This window comes from Chelmon rostratus, chromosome 17 (assembly GCF_017976325.1).
Source record: "Chelmon rostratus isolate fCheRos1 chromosome 17, fCheRos1.pri, whole genome shotgun sequence".
Taxonomy (NCBI): Eukaryota; Metazoa; Chordata; class Actinopteri; order Chaetodontiformes; family Chaetodontidae; genus Chelmon; species Chelmon rostratus.
In genome coordinates this window covers 10,316,944-10,327,811 of record NC_055674.1, presented here as the reverse complement: position 1 = coordinate 10,327,811, position 10,868 = coordinate 10,316,944, and the positions used below count along the sequence as shown (strand labels likewise).

At 44.6% G+C, this 10,868-nt stretch overlaps 1 protein-coding gene across 3 annotated transcripts; it reads right to left on the bottom strand.

The window, feature by feature from the left end:
- Positions 1 to 557: 557 nt before the first annotated feature.
- Positions 558 to 8,741, bottom strand: LOC121620866 (ethanolamine-phosphate cytidylyltransferase-like). Of its 3 annotated transcripts, none has more exons than XM_041957108.1 (13): positions 8,497 to 8,741; positions 3,781 to 3,869; positions 3,108 to 3,269; positions 2,900 to 2,966; positions 2,713 to 2,797; positions 2,593 to 2,634; positions 1,872 to 2,019; positions 1,651 to 1,733; positions 1,484 to 1,561; positions 1,341 to 1,406; positions 1,188 to 1,253; positions 1,003 to 1,091; positions 558 to 807 (listed from the first exon to the last, which is right to left on the bottom strand). In XM_041957108.1, exons 1-13 carry the CDS (start codon positions 8,625 to 8,627, stop codon positions 693 to 695), a joined length of 1,221 nt encoding a protein of 406 aa, XP_041813042.1. In that variant the 5' UTR covers positions 8,628 to 8,741; the 3' UTR covers positions 558 to 692. The 3 variants fall into 3 exon arrangements, with proteins under 3 accessions (XP_041813042.1, XP_041813043.1, XP_041813044.1); XM_041957109.1 differs by having other exon boundaries at positions 1,872 to 2,004; XM_041957110.1 differs by having other exon boundaries at positions 1,872 to 2,001.
- Positions 8,742 to 10,868: the final 2,127 nt, after the last annotated feature.

Below are 10,868 nucleotides of genomic sequence, written 5' to 3'. Positions count from 1 at the left end.
CCTCCTGTGATCACTGTATAATACATACATACAGAACATACAGTATTAAACAAAGACAGATCAGTTGAGGGGCTACGCCCAGAGGTGGGCAGGAAGCAGCAACGACCCCACAGAAATGACACATCACGTCCTTGTTACAGTTCAATGCCTGACCAACACCTCAGGTCCCCACACTCGCCCTTCATATGTCCAAAGCCCATGATATAATACTTAAAAATGCATTTTTTGAAGGCAAAAAAAAAAAAAACTAAAGGAATTCAAAATATCTGAAGACATAAAACAGACATTTGGAGATGTAGTGATATCTTCCTTGCTCCATCTTTCTTCTATTGTTGTGTCCATGACTCAAGAGGACTTCTGTATGGGTGATCGTTGACTGATGTGGACATGTAGTTGCATATGCAGAATATATTAATACACTGAGGACACGCGCACACACTCGCACACACACTCACACATGCGCACACACGCGCTGTATACCTGATGATCCCACAGCAGACTAAGCCGCCCTGGCGATAAACGGGCTGCCGTAAGGACTGCTGTAATTAGCCAGGATCGTGTGTGGAGGGTGTCATAACACATAGAAAAGGGTTGATTTTTTTTTTTTGTTTTTTTTTCACTGTACATGAGATTAATTGATCTCGTCAGTGTTTTGCTGACACTCGGGTTGATGGTGCTTGTTTGGGGCCTCTCTACAGCACAGCCTGGGGTCTTTCTTTAGTCTTTTCCTCCTCTTGTCGCTTCATGGCCTGGATCACAGCAATCTCTTTGGCCTCTTTCTTCTGGTTCCTTGCTTCAAATAGCAACCTGAATCAAACAGGAAGGAAAGTATATGGTAGGATAATCTAATACAGTACTTATTACAGCAGTAAGCAAATGGTGTCCCATTTAATTAACCTTAAAAATACTGTTTTACTTTATTTACTTTATTTTTTTTATTTGGCTCTTTCTGCTGCCAGCCCTTTTTCTTGGAGTTGACAGGAACTTTGCCCTTTTCTTTACCTGTTTTTGATTATCCTCTGCACAATGGCATCTGTAGTGAGGCTGTTCCCACTGTCAACAGTACGCAGGATTCCTTTCCTCCTCGGCTCCTGCACATGAATAAAACATTGCCAAGTGAATGTGATTTATCATCTCTGCGGATTACAGCATTTCACGGTGGAGGTGGAGCGTGTTCAGAGTCTTACAGCGTAAGGGTCGGATCCATCCTTGTCAGGATATATTTCTGTCTTTCCATGGCATACAAGATCCACCTGTGGACAAAAACATGTGCTATTTTATTTATCTTTAATTGGAGGGAATTATTATCTAGCGATTAGAGATAAATGTGGTGCCTGTACCTTAAAATGGTCCAGCAAATCTTTTGTGACAGCAAAGGGGGCACCAATCACCACTTCTGAAACATACTGTAAGGGGAAAAAGCACATAAGATATACACTCGATGCACTGTGTCGATGGGGAAAGATCAGGAAGGAGAACCTACTCGACAAGCCAGGACGCTGAGCGTTCTCTCGTGGACATTCATGATGGGGTAGTTTTTCCCTTTGTAGCGATTCACCTCCTGACAAATATGAACAAAGAAGAAATGTGTCGTAAGGCAGCCAGGTTCGACTCAGGGAGGCAGTGAACGCCTCACACGGGCGCACTCACCTGATCAAAGTGCAACCCCACTATAATGTATGGCTTTTCTGCGAGCTTATGCACCGCTTCCAGGAAGTCCACATGGCCAATGTCTGGACAGGAGAATGGTCAAGGGCGACAGAGCGTGTCAGGAAAGCCGACTATGGCGCTAATGGCAGTCACAGAAACTACTCAGTTTACTAAACTTTTCGATTCAAATGTTGTTCTTTGGCGAGGCTGTAAAAGGATACGGAAGAGGTCAAAGGCTCCTGCCACATAGATGATAGTGTCTCCGGGTTGAGGCTCCTGGCCTGAAGCGAACTGGATGATCTTCTGTGAGGTCTGCAGGAACTGAGACACCCCCGTCCAGGGACTGTGGCCCTTCTGACCATGTGACCCCCGTAATCCAGAAAAAGGCACAATGAGTACAAAATGACAGTGTAGCCAGCTATAAGCCAGATGGACTTCAGTATAGACACAATGGAGTACGAGACCAGAGCGCTGCATCATCGCCACCTTGTGGTCTGCCTGCCATATGCAGTCAACAGCTAACTCAATGCTGTCCACAAAGCCCCAGCACATGCATTCAACCCTCGCCAAATTCACAGCATTACTCTTCCAGCCTCACATGAGGCCCTCTACCGCTTTCACACTATTTAAAAGCCCAGCGTGTTAACTCAGAGTTACTTTCTCCATCCAGGAACAGAAGCGCCATTCACTGTTCACTGGCAAGGCCTGCATCTCGATTATAAAGTGGGTTCACAGTAAAGGCTTTTGCTTAATAATGGTTGACATCTGGCCCACACTGCAAGTTTGACTACTTGAATGATAAAAAAAACAGTCAAGGAAGAGGAAGCTAAATTTGGCTTCCAGCATACGCCCATTAAGAGTCTGGCAGTAAGCTGAGGACTTGATATTGACAAGGTGACGACCAAACCGTTAAAATACTCTGGAAATGTGTTTGGTGCCTACCTTTCCAAAGTTGTCTGTGTGCTGCTGATAGTCTGAACTATCCTAAAGGGAGAAGAGAGGGGCGAATTAGGGCTTGCACTGTGTACTGAGGGCATATAGAGAAAATCAGGCTGCACTCACAATGTTACTGTGGTGTGCTTTGGTCATCAGTAGCATCCTGCCGACCAGGTCCGTGGTTGAGACTCCCTGGGTTCTCTTACACTCCCTGTAACAACATAATTCAACAGCTTAAGAAACACACACACAAACACAACATCCCATCCTGGCTGTTGTTATTATCTTCTGCATATTGCAAAAGGAAACTCACCTGTACCGCCCCGACTTCTTCACCTCCTCATATGTGTCCTTCCCATCCACTGTTAGTGTTATATCATCTGGAACAACAGCACACATGGCATAACTAGGTAAACAGACCCAGAATCAGTGATCTGATCTTGATGAGTGGAGCTGATCAGGACTGTTTGTGGCTACTTATCTATGTCTAAATAAGGACACGAGGTAGTGATATACTGTACCTCCGTGCACACAGAAGTCACAGTTGTACTTGTCGAGGGTCCCGAGGGTGGTGACGTAAGGCGCTCCTTCCACGACCTCATCCACCCATTTTATGGCCCGCACCATCTTGTATCTTTCTTCCTGAGTGAAGACTGGCGGACCCTTGTGCTTCGCGATCTCACCTTGAAAGTAAAACATGTACAGTGGAGCGATACCGCTGGCACACGCGAATAACATCAACTGAGATTACAAGACACAGAGACAGAACTCTCCATCTGCAGCTTTCGTCACTGAGATATTTTATCATCACAGCTGAGGGAGAGGTTGCTGATATCTGTGCTGACCCTGACTGTGAAGTCATTCTGGTTATCATAATTGGTCAGAATGCCCCTGTGTGCCATAAGAGGCTGGGGCACAATTGCTACATCGCTGCACTATTGTTACAGTGACTCCTCTGAAGTGTGTAAGACACATGTGGTGTCTGACTGGTAATGAAAGAACTGAGTAAGTAAACAGAGGCTACAGGTGACAGCCCAGCAGGTCCAGGCTGAGTCATGCAGGGTGAAGGAAGGAGGGGAAGGAAAAAAAAGTCATGCACAGATGAGCTGGACCTGATAAAGCAGCCATGAGAGGGTTTCCACAAGCAGGTTTGGCAGGGACCATGTTCGTGCAATGACAATCGCTTGTTCTTACTGTCTGTGTGCACTCCAACGATGAGGTAATCTCCCATGGCCTTGGCCTGTCGCAGCTGGTTGGAGTGGCCATAATGGACCATGTCGTAGCTGGGAGGAAAAAACATAAAAAGAATGAATATGAACATTTGTAAAGGTTATGTTAGTGACGTACAGTCGCTGCAGGAAAGGACTGATTTGAACTCTGCTGGGGAATAAAACAAAGATAAAGAATCATGTGAATTTGGTCATTTCTTTAATAACTGTGATAAGGTGTGGCAGAAATTAAAACACAACCCACATCTCTTCTCCAGTACAGCATGCTGGTGAAGAAAGCATGGTGATGCGAGTTGTGCGGCAAAGTTAGAAAAGGCAGCCCCTCATTAACGCTCAAATGTCTGAGTGTTCTTAAACGCACCAACAAGGTGTTTTTTTTTACTTCAGCCAAACAAAAAAAAAAGCAAAAAATGTATTAAAACTCTCCTTGGATGTAGGAGATGGATTAATTTTTAGCTCATGTGCTAAAACAAGTGCCAGCGCAGCCCTTAAAAAGTCACAGTGATATCATCGATAATCGCTTCGTGTGATCTGCTAGATATCTGAGCAAAGTCTCAACATTAAAAAAGTCAACAGCGGAGGGTGTTGTTCCGTCCCTCTTCACTCCACCCCGGCTATGATACCATCTGTAGATAATTAGATTAGCACAGATTGGAGCCTGAGATTGTAACAGGGTAATCTGGCACAGTAATAGAGAACAGATGGGCATTAGCCTTCAGTCACTATTACTACTGCCAACAGCTGACATCAGTCTGATCATTTGTCTTTCTGCTCTACTTTGAACAAGATATTGACGTCTAATGTGCACAAAAAAGAGAAGAATGTGCTCTGACTGGTGCAAGCAACCTGAGTATATCAGGAGTAACTGCTCCTATCTATTAAATGACAGTAGCTGCAATAAGCATCAGTAACAGCAACATAATGGTGATAATGGTCATAATGGTGACCCAAGTGATGAAAAGACATCAGAATTGGCTAAATTGTTCGCTCTTTAATACATTATATTACACATCAGCACTCTCAGGAGTCAGGTGTTAAACGGCACTATGAATAGCATCTGCAAAAATCAATAAGAACACAGAAGTGCACTGCCAGAACCACAGCATGCACGCCGCCACAACAGTAACAGTATCCCATGTTGTTTTCAGCCCCAGGCAACGCTAATGAAAGACGGCATCTGCGCCTTGGCTGCGGTGTCACTGCACACGGCCTGGACGGAAAACAGGCTGGACTGCACTGAAAACACGACCGTGGCGAGACACGAAGGTGAACCCGCGAGAAGAGGCTCGCTGTCGAGGAAGCTCATCGGAAACCAAGAGATTTCCTGCGTGTCTCGAGCTGTCGGCCTGCTGGAATGGGATGCACATGTGCAGGCTCTGAGGGCCAGAAGAATGCAGCAAAGCGAGGGTGGGGTGGAGTGGGGGGCATTTGGAGGTGAATGAACAGAGAAGAAAACTCTGAGACCCAGACAGAGTTACATAAGAGCCGGAGGCTTCTTTTGGGGGTTATACTACCTATATGTCCATACATGTGTCACTGTATTCCTGTTGTATTTTTTAGCAGGGACAGATCACGACAGTATCACCGTGGAAGCATGAAACATTAATTAGCGTAGCCTGTTAGCGGACACCCAAACGGCACACCTAAGCTTCTCAAAAGCAAAACCAGACAGACATCAGTCCACACGGGGTTAGAATACACAAGTAGGAAATTGAATGGAATTCAGTGCCACACTGTTTGATTGGATTTGTCAAACTGAAGGGAGACATTGTGCTGTTGTAATGTTTAATTCTCAGCACACCAACGGTCTCAGATAATGAATGTGAGCACACCTCAATGAGGCTTTAAATAGCATGTTTATAGTCTTGCATGGACACACGACCTCAGCAGATAGACAGTGCAGGAGGACTTTGCACCCCTCCTTGATGATGCTTCTCTGACAACCGATCTTTAACCCCCGTCGCCTCATTTCAGGGTGACAAATAAGAAAAGAAAGCAGCCTGTGTGCAGAGAAGGGGGCCGGGTCAGGGACGTCTCAGCAGATGATGCGGCCGTGCTCTTTCCTTGGAATTTTCCTCTCGCGCTGCTGACGCCGCTGGATGTCAGAGAGCACGGCGATGTCCAGCGGGGCTTTCGGGGGGGAACAATGCCCTCAGTGACGGGGCACGGCCGCTCGAGCCACAGCGGCCATGGCAGGTGTGGGCCGGAGGGGTTAGAGGGGTTAATGACATGAGCTCTGTTGACATTGGCTCTCTTTGCATGCTCACCCCACCGGTTAATATTCTGGCATCCCAAATATTCTGCAACATTCCATCAAACCACGGATAGGCAGCCACACCTAAATGGCGGTAATTCTACTAGAGAAAGGGACCATAATCCTGGCCTTCAGACACAGAAATTCAAAACATTTATGTTGATACTGCGACACCCTGGAGCCAGAATCCAGTCCACCAAGGCTGGTGGCACCTTAAAGGGTCAGTTCTATGGCTGCAACTAACGATTCATGTCATAATTTAACTTTGTCTATAAGAAGCCAGAAAATAGTAGCAGCAAATGGTGACTTCTTCAAATAGCTTGTTATATTGAACAAACAGTCCAAAACTCAAAGACAGTCAGTTTGCTATCATGTGTGATGGCAAAATGCATCAAATCGTCATACTTGAGAAGCTGGAACTGGTGGAAATTTGGCATTTCTGTTTGAAAAACGTCTCAAGCGATCAGTCAGCGATCAAAATGGTTCAATTAATGTTCAGCCGATGGATTAATCGACTCGTCTTTGCAACTCTGGTCAGTTCCAAATTTCTCCTGCAACATGGAGAGAAAAGAATGCTCGTCTTCAGCAATGTCCTGTTTGCTTTTGAAAATTTTTAGCCTTTAGCAGGAAATAATAGAAACACATCGAGGTCTGTGGTCAGTGTTTCTGGAAAGACAGGTTGCTGTTGGTGAAATCCACCTCGGCAAGTTCATGAAACCCGTTCAGTGTGTTCAGCGTCATTAAACTTGCCGCTCACATGAAGACAGACTAACAATTAAGTTCGGCTGTCACGGCTCATAGTATAAACAAGCCAACTGATGTGTACACAAGTGCTAATTTTCCACGATTAGCCTTGCCCTCCCGTAGCTGTGTGTTCACAGGCATCCATCACCTGTCAGGCGTTAAAGGCCGCGCCTGGCACCCCTTGAGCGCCGTGCCCAGCGCTAATATAATTGTTCTGTCTTCCATTACATCAAGCCGAAAGAAGACACCCTGTTCGCGGAGGTGTCATCATGGCATCGTGAAAGCAATCCAAAGACAAGTCAGACTAAGCGTGTTCAGAGTGGCCTGAGGTGCATTATGTGGAACTGGGATGAGGCTCTGGGTCTGAATGTGAACGAGGATCTTTGTCCTCCCTCTCCCTCCTTTAAGAGCCATGCAACCGAAGGGATGGCTGGTTTTCCTGTCACAGGTTATAGTGTCCATTCTTCTAATTGTCACGATGGCGAGAAAAAGCCCAAACGGAGAAGGTCACAGATGGATGTGTGCTGTTTTTACACACTTATCACATTCTGTCAGCAGACAGGAAAGAGACAGTGTAGGAGGCTGCACAGTTATTGTATAAAGAAAGCTTGTGTATTTCGTTTTAGAAATGTCATTAAAATATAATCATTATAGTGATTAGAATGATTTTATAGTGTTTGGTCATTTTCATCTTAGTGATTGAAATACTGCAGATTTCAGCGATAATTTTGACTTTTAAAAAAAAATCCTACTTATAAAATGGATATGTTCACACACATTTGACTGTAATTAAGACTAATTAGTTTGTGTCTCATGAAGATCAGTATACATGTAAACATCATGTACATCTTCGTGGCAGTAGGACCTTCTTGATTGTGTCTCAAAGAGCTGGTTAGAAAACCGCTTTTGCTTTTGGTTTCATATTAGTCAGGAATGAGGAAGGTAGTTTTTGTGTTGTCGGTCATTTAATTAGAACAAACAAGATGTAAAAGACAGTGTTTCAAGGTTGAAATGCAGCGTTTAGTGGCCACGTCCACTGATTTTTGGGAGGACCAATGTGAAACTTCACACCTAATTTCAACATTCAGCCTGTGCCTTGCTTGAACATGATATCTTTATATATAAAAGCATCACTGCTGATACTGTAACTATTGTTTTTTGCCTCTAACTTTCTTTAAGCCCTGAAAATACATGACAATACATTCATTTGGGAGACGCTTTGCTTAAAATAAGATGTCACAGCCAGTGTGAGCGTTACTACTTGGGGCTGGTCAAAGGTGGGACGCTTCCTCTACATGTCAGTGTGTCATGATGAACTGCAAAGATCAATGTAAATCTGCTCTGATGTTATGTAATAGTGTGTCCACTGCACTGAGATGGAAAACTGAGACTAGGAAGGAAAAGTAATGTGATGCAGGAAGTTTCTGAACTGAAGTTGTTATGTGTTTGGCCATTAAAACTCTAAATGGTAGAATAACAGAAAGAGAATATTGAATTAAAAGTTTTGTGTGTGTCACTGGGGAATTAAAGCAGCGGTCCTGCCGGAGCTCTGCGACCTGCAGCAGGCCTGTCCCGGTGGGGCAGTAGGTGTCAGGCTGATACATTCATTCAAACGTGCTCGATGCGAACGATGAGCAACGACGCTGCAGCATCTTCATCACGCCTCAGTCATCCGGTACTCACCAGCCGTCGCACCACACCCGGATCCTTCGCCTCCTCTTCTCGGGACTGCAAACTGCGGCGCCGGGGGTCGTCCCTGCGTCTTTCCCGGCTGCTGTGATCACTTGGTGGTGGTGGTGTCCGTTCTTGATCATTTTGAAAGCTGGTGAGTTGGGAAAAAAAAGTGCAACTACAGCCGCAGAGGGACTCCCTCCGAATGAGATGACGAACGGACCGTGTCGGGTAATTGTGTGCCCGCTTTCAGTGCAGGACAGCCGGTTTCTATGTCAGCATCAGCGGCAGCAGTGCGATGCGCCAACGCCTCCTCTGCCGGCGACGCAGCGTCAGCTACGCACGACGCGCTGCGTCAAGTCGGTCAAAGAAAGCAGATGCGCCGTGAAGGAAAGGAGCGCTATGCGTAAAACTCAGCGCAACACATCCGCGTGGTGACAGTTTTATTCTGAAAAACCACAACCAGAAATTGTTTCTTTACCACAGAGGACTTGACGGAGGTTAAATCGTACGATGAGGTGCCGGTGCACGCAGTCGACATGTTGTTACATAATAACGGCGTTTTCCAGTGTCACGTGACCATATCTGGATCCCCATTGAAATAGCAGGTTGTCCGCCAGAGCTGCCTTTGATGTCAAGCCAGTTTCTGTTCATTATCTTCAATTTACTGTAATAAATATGATACTTTAAACGTAACCAAAATAATTCATGGGGATGTGCTTCCCTTATGCTTCAGGGAAAAGCATCAATAACAATAATATAATAATGATGATGATAGAATAAGCTATAGGTTAAACAGATACAGACTGTAAAACATTTCTAACACATACAGAAGCAGCGACATTACACCATCTGAATGCCAGTCTACCATGTATCTAAGATGTCAAACATGATATCAAAATGCAAAACAGATCTGTACTTGCTTTTAGGCAGATTCAATAACAGGTGTGCATTCAGTGTCCAACTGCCTTGCAATAAATCTTCATCGTCATAAAGATAGAGAGAGAAAGGCCTGTTGTGAACACTCTTATCGGAGTTCACTGTGTTCAGTAAACAGAGATCATTTGTGTTGTTTTGACTGTGTTATAAATGAAATGTGTGTCTAACCGTGCAATCCGACATTAGTGATTTTTAGGTTCCTGACACTTTGCATTAGACTCTTCTGGTGTTCCTAGTGTTTTCGCACGTATATGGCAGTGTTGGAATGCAACTAAGTACATTTACTCAAGCACAATTTTTGAGGTATTTATACTTTACTTGAGTATTGCCACTTTATACTTCTACTCCACAACATTCTGGAGGCAAATTTTTTTTTACATTATTAAAACAAAATACAAATAAAAATAATGAATGATGTTGTATTATTATAGGTCAAGCTGTCCAGCAATAAAAAAAGTAATTGAAATGAACTCCACCTTTACTTGCAACATTAAAGCGATGGACACATGAATGCATCTGTAATTCTAAGCCCATTATATTTTACTTTTTTGACTTTATTTTGATGCTAACGCTTTTGTGTTTCTGCTGAAGCAAGATTTTGAATTCAGGACTTTTACTTGGAATAGAGTAATTTAACACTGTGGTATTAGTACATTTACTATGCATCTTCCACCACCGTCATAAACCAAACTACTGACCTACCCTGGACTATTAAAAACAACAGCCTATAATGTGGGACTTTTAGCTTGTCAAATTGACATAATTGTCGACAGAAGTTTGGGGAATATTTCAGACTCCAACAAGTGATGAGAATTTAATGACTTTTCTGTGTACTGTTGGGGAAATCCTCCTGCTATGACGCTATGGCGTCATCTTGTGGAAAAACCCTGTTAAAGCACACAAAATCTTTACACACAAGTGCCAGCAGAGGGAAACCCAGACCCACATAATCAAGGTAAACTCCCCCATGCAGTAATATTTAATATCCTGCTATCTGTAGTCTTGTCTGTCTCCTTCATCCAGCAGGAACGCACATTGGCCTTTTCTCATTGCTGGGATGGACTATGTGAAAAAACATGGCGCTGGATGTGAGGATAAGAGCTTGTCTTCCTTCAAGTGACTCAAAATAAGTGCTGATGTGAGGAAGAAGCACACCTGCCGCCCCCGTGTAGCATCTCTTACAAACAGGCACGTCCTCTGCCGTGGTGACATTTGCAGAGTGGAGGCCCCATGCCGAGCTCTGGCAGCGTTAAGACGTGCTAAATGAACGGCCTCGCTGATGGGGATGGCAACATTAATTGTACACCGAGGCTGTGGTCGCGAGAACTGGGGCAGGCACCTGCTGCAGAAGTGGGTGAAGATGAAGAATGCTGTCCTAGATTGCCCACCAGCTCACCTTAAACCCAACCCGCCAAATTAATCAACTCTTCAGAGGCCATCCGGTT

Coding starts and splice junctions, on each gene's coding strand:
- LOC121620866 (XM_041957108.1), bottom strand. CDS start 8,627: ATGATCAAGAACGGACACCACCACCACCAAGTGATCACAGCAGCCGGG. Junction 3,270..3,780: donor CGTTGGAGTGCACACAGACA/GTAAGAACAAGC, acceptor TTTACTTTCAAG/GTGAGATCGCGAAGCACAAG. Junction 1,254..1,340: donor ATTTGCTGGACCATTTTAAG/GTACAGGCACCA, acceptor TTTTGTCCACAG/GTGGATCTTGTATGCCATGG.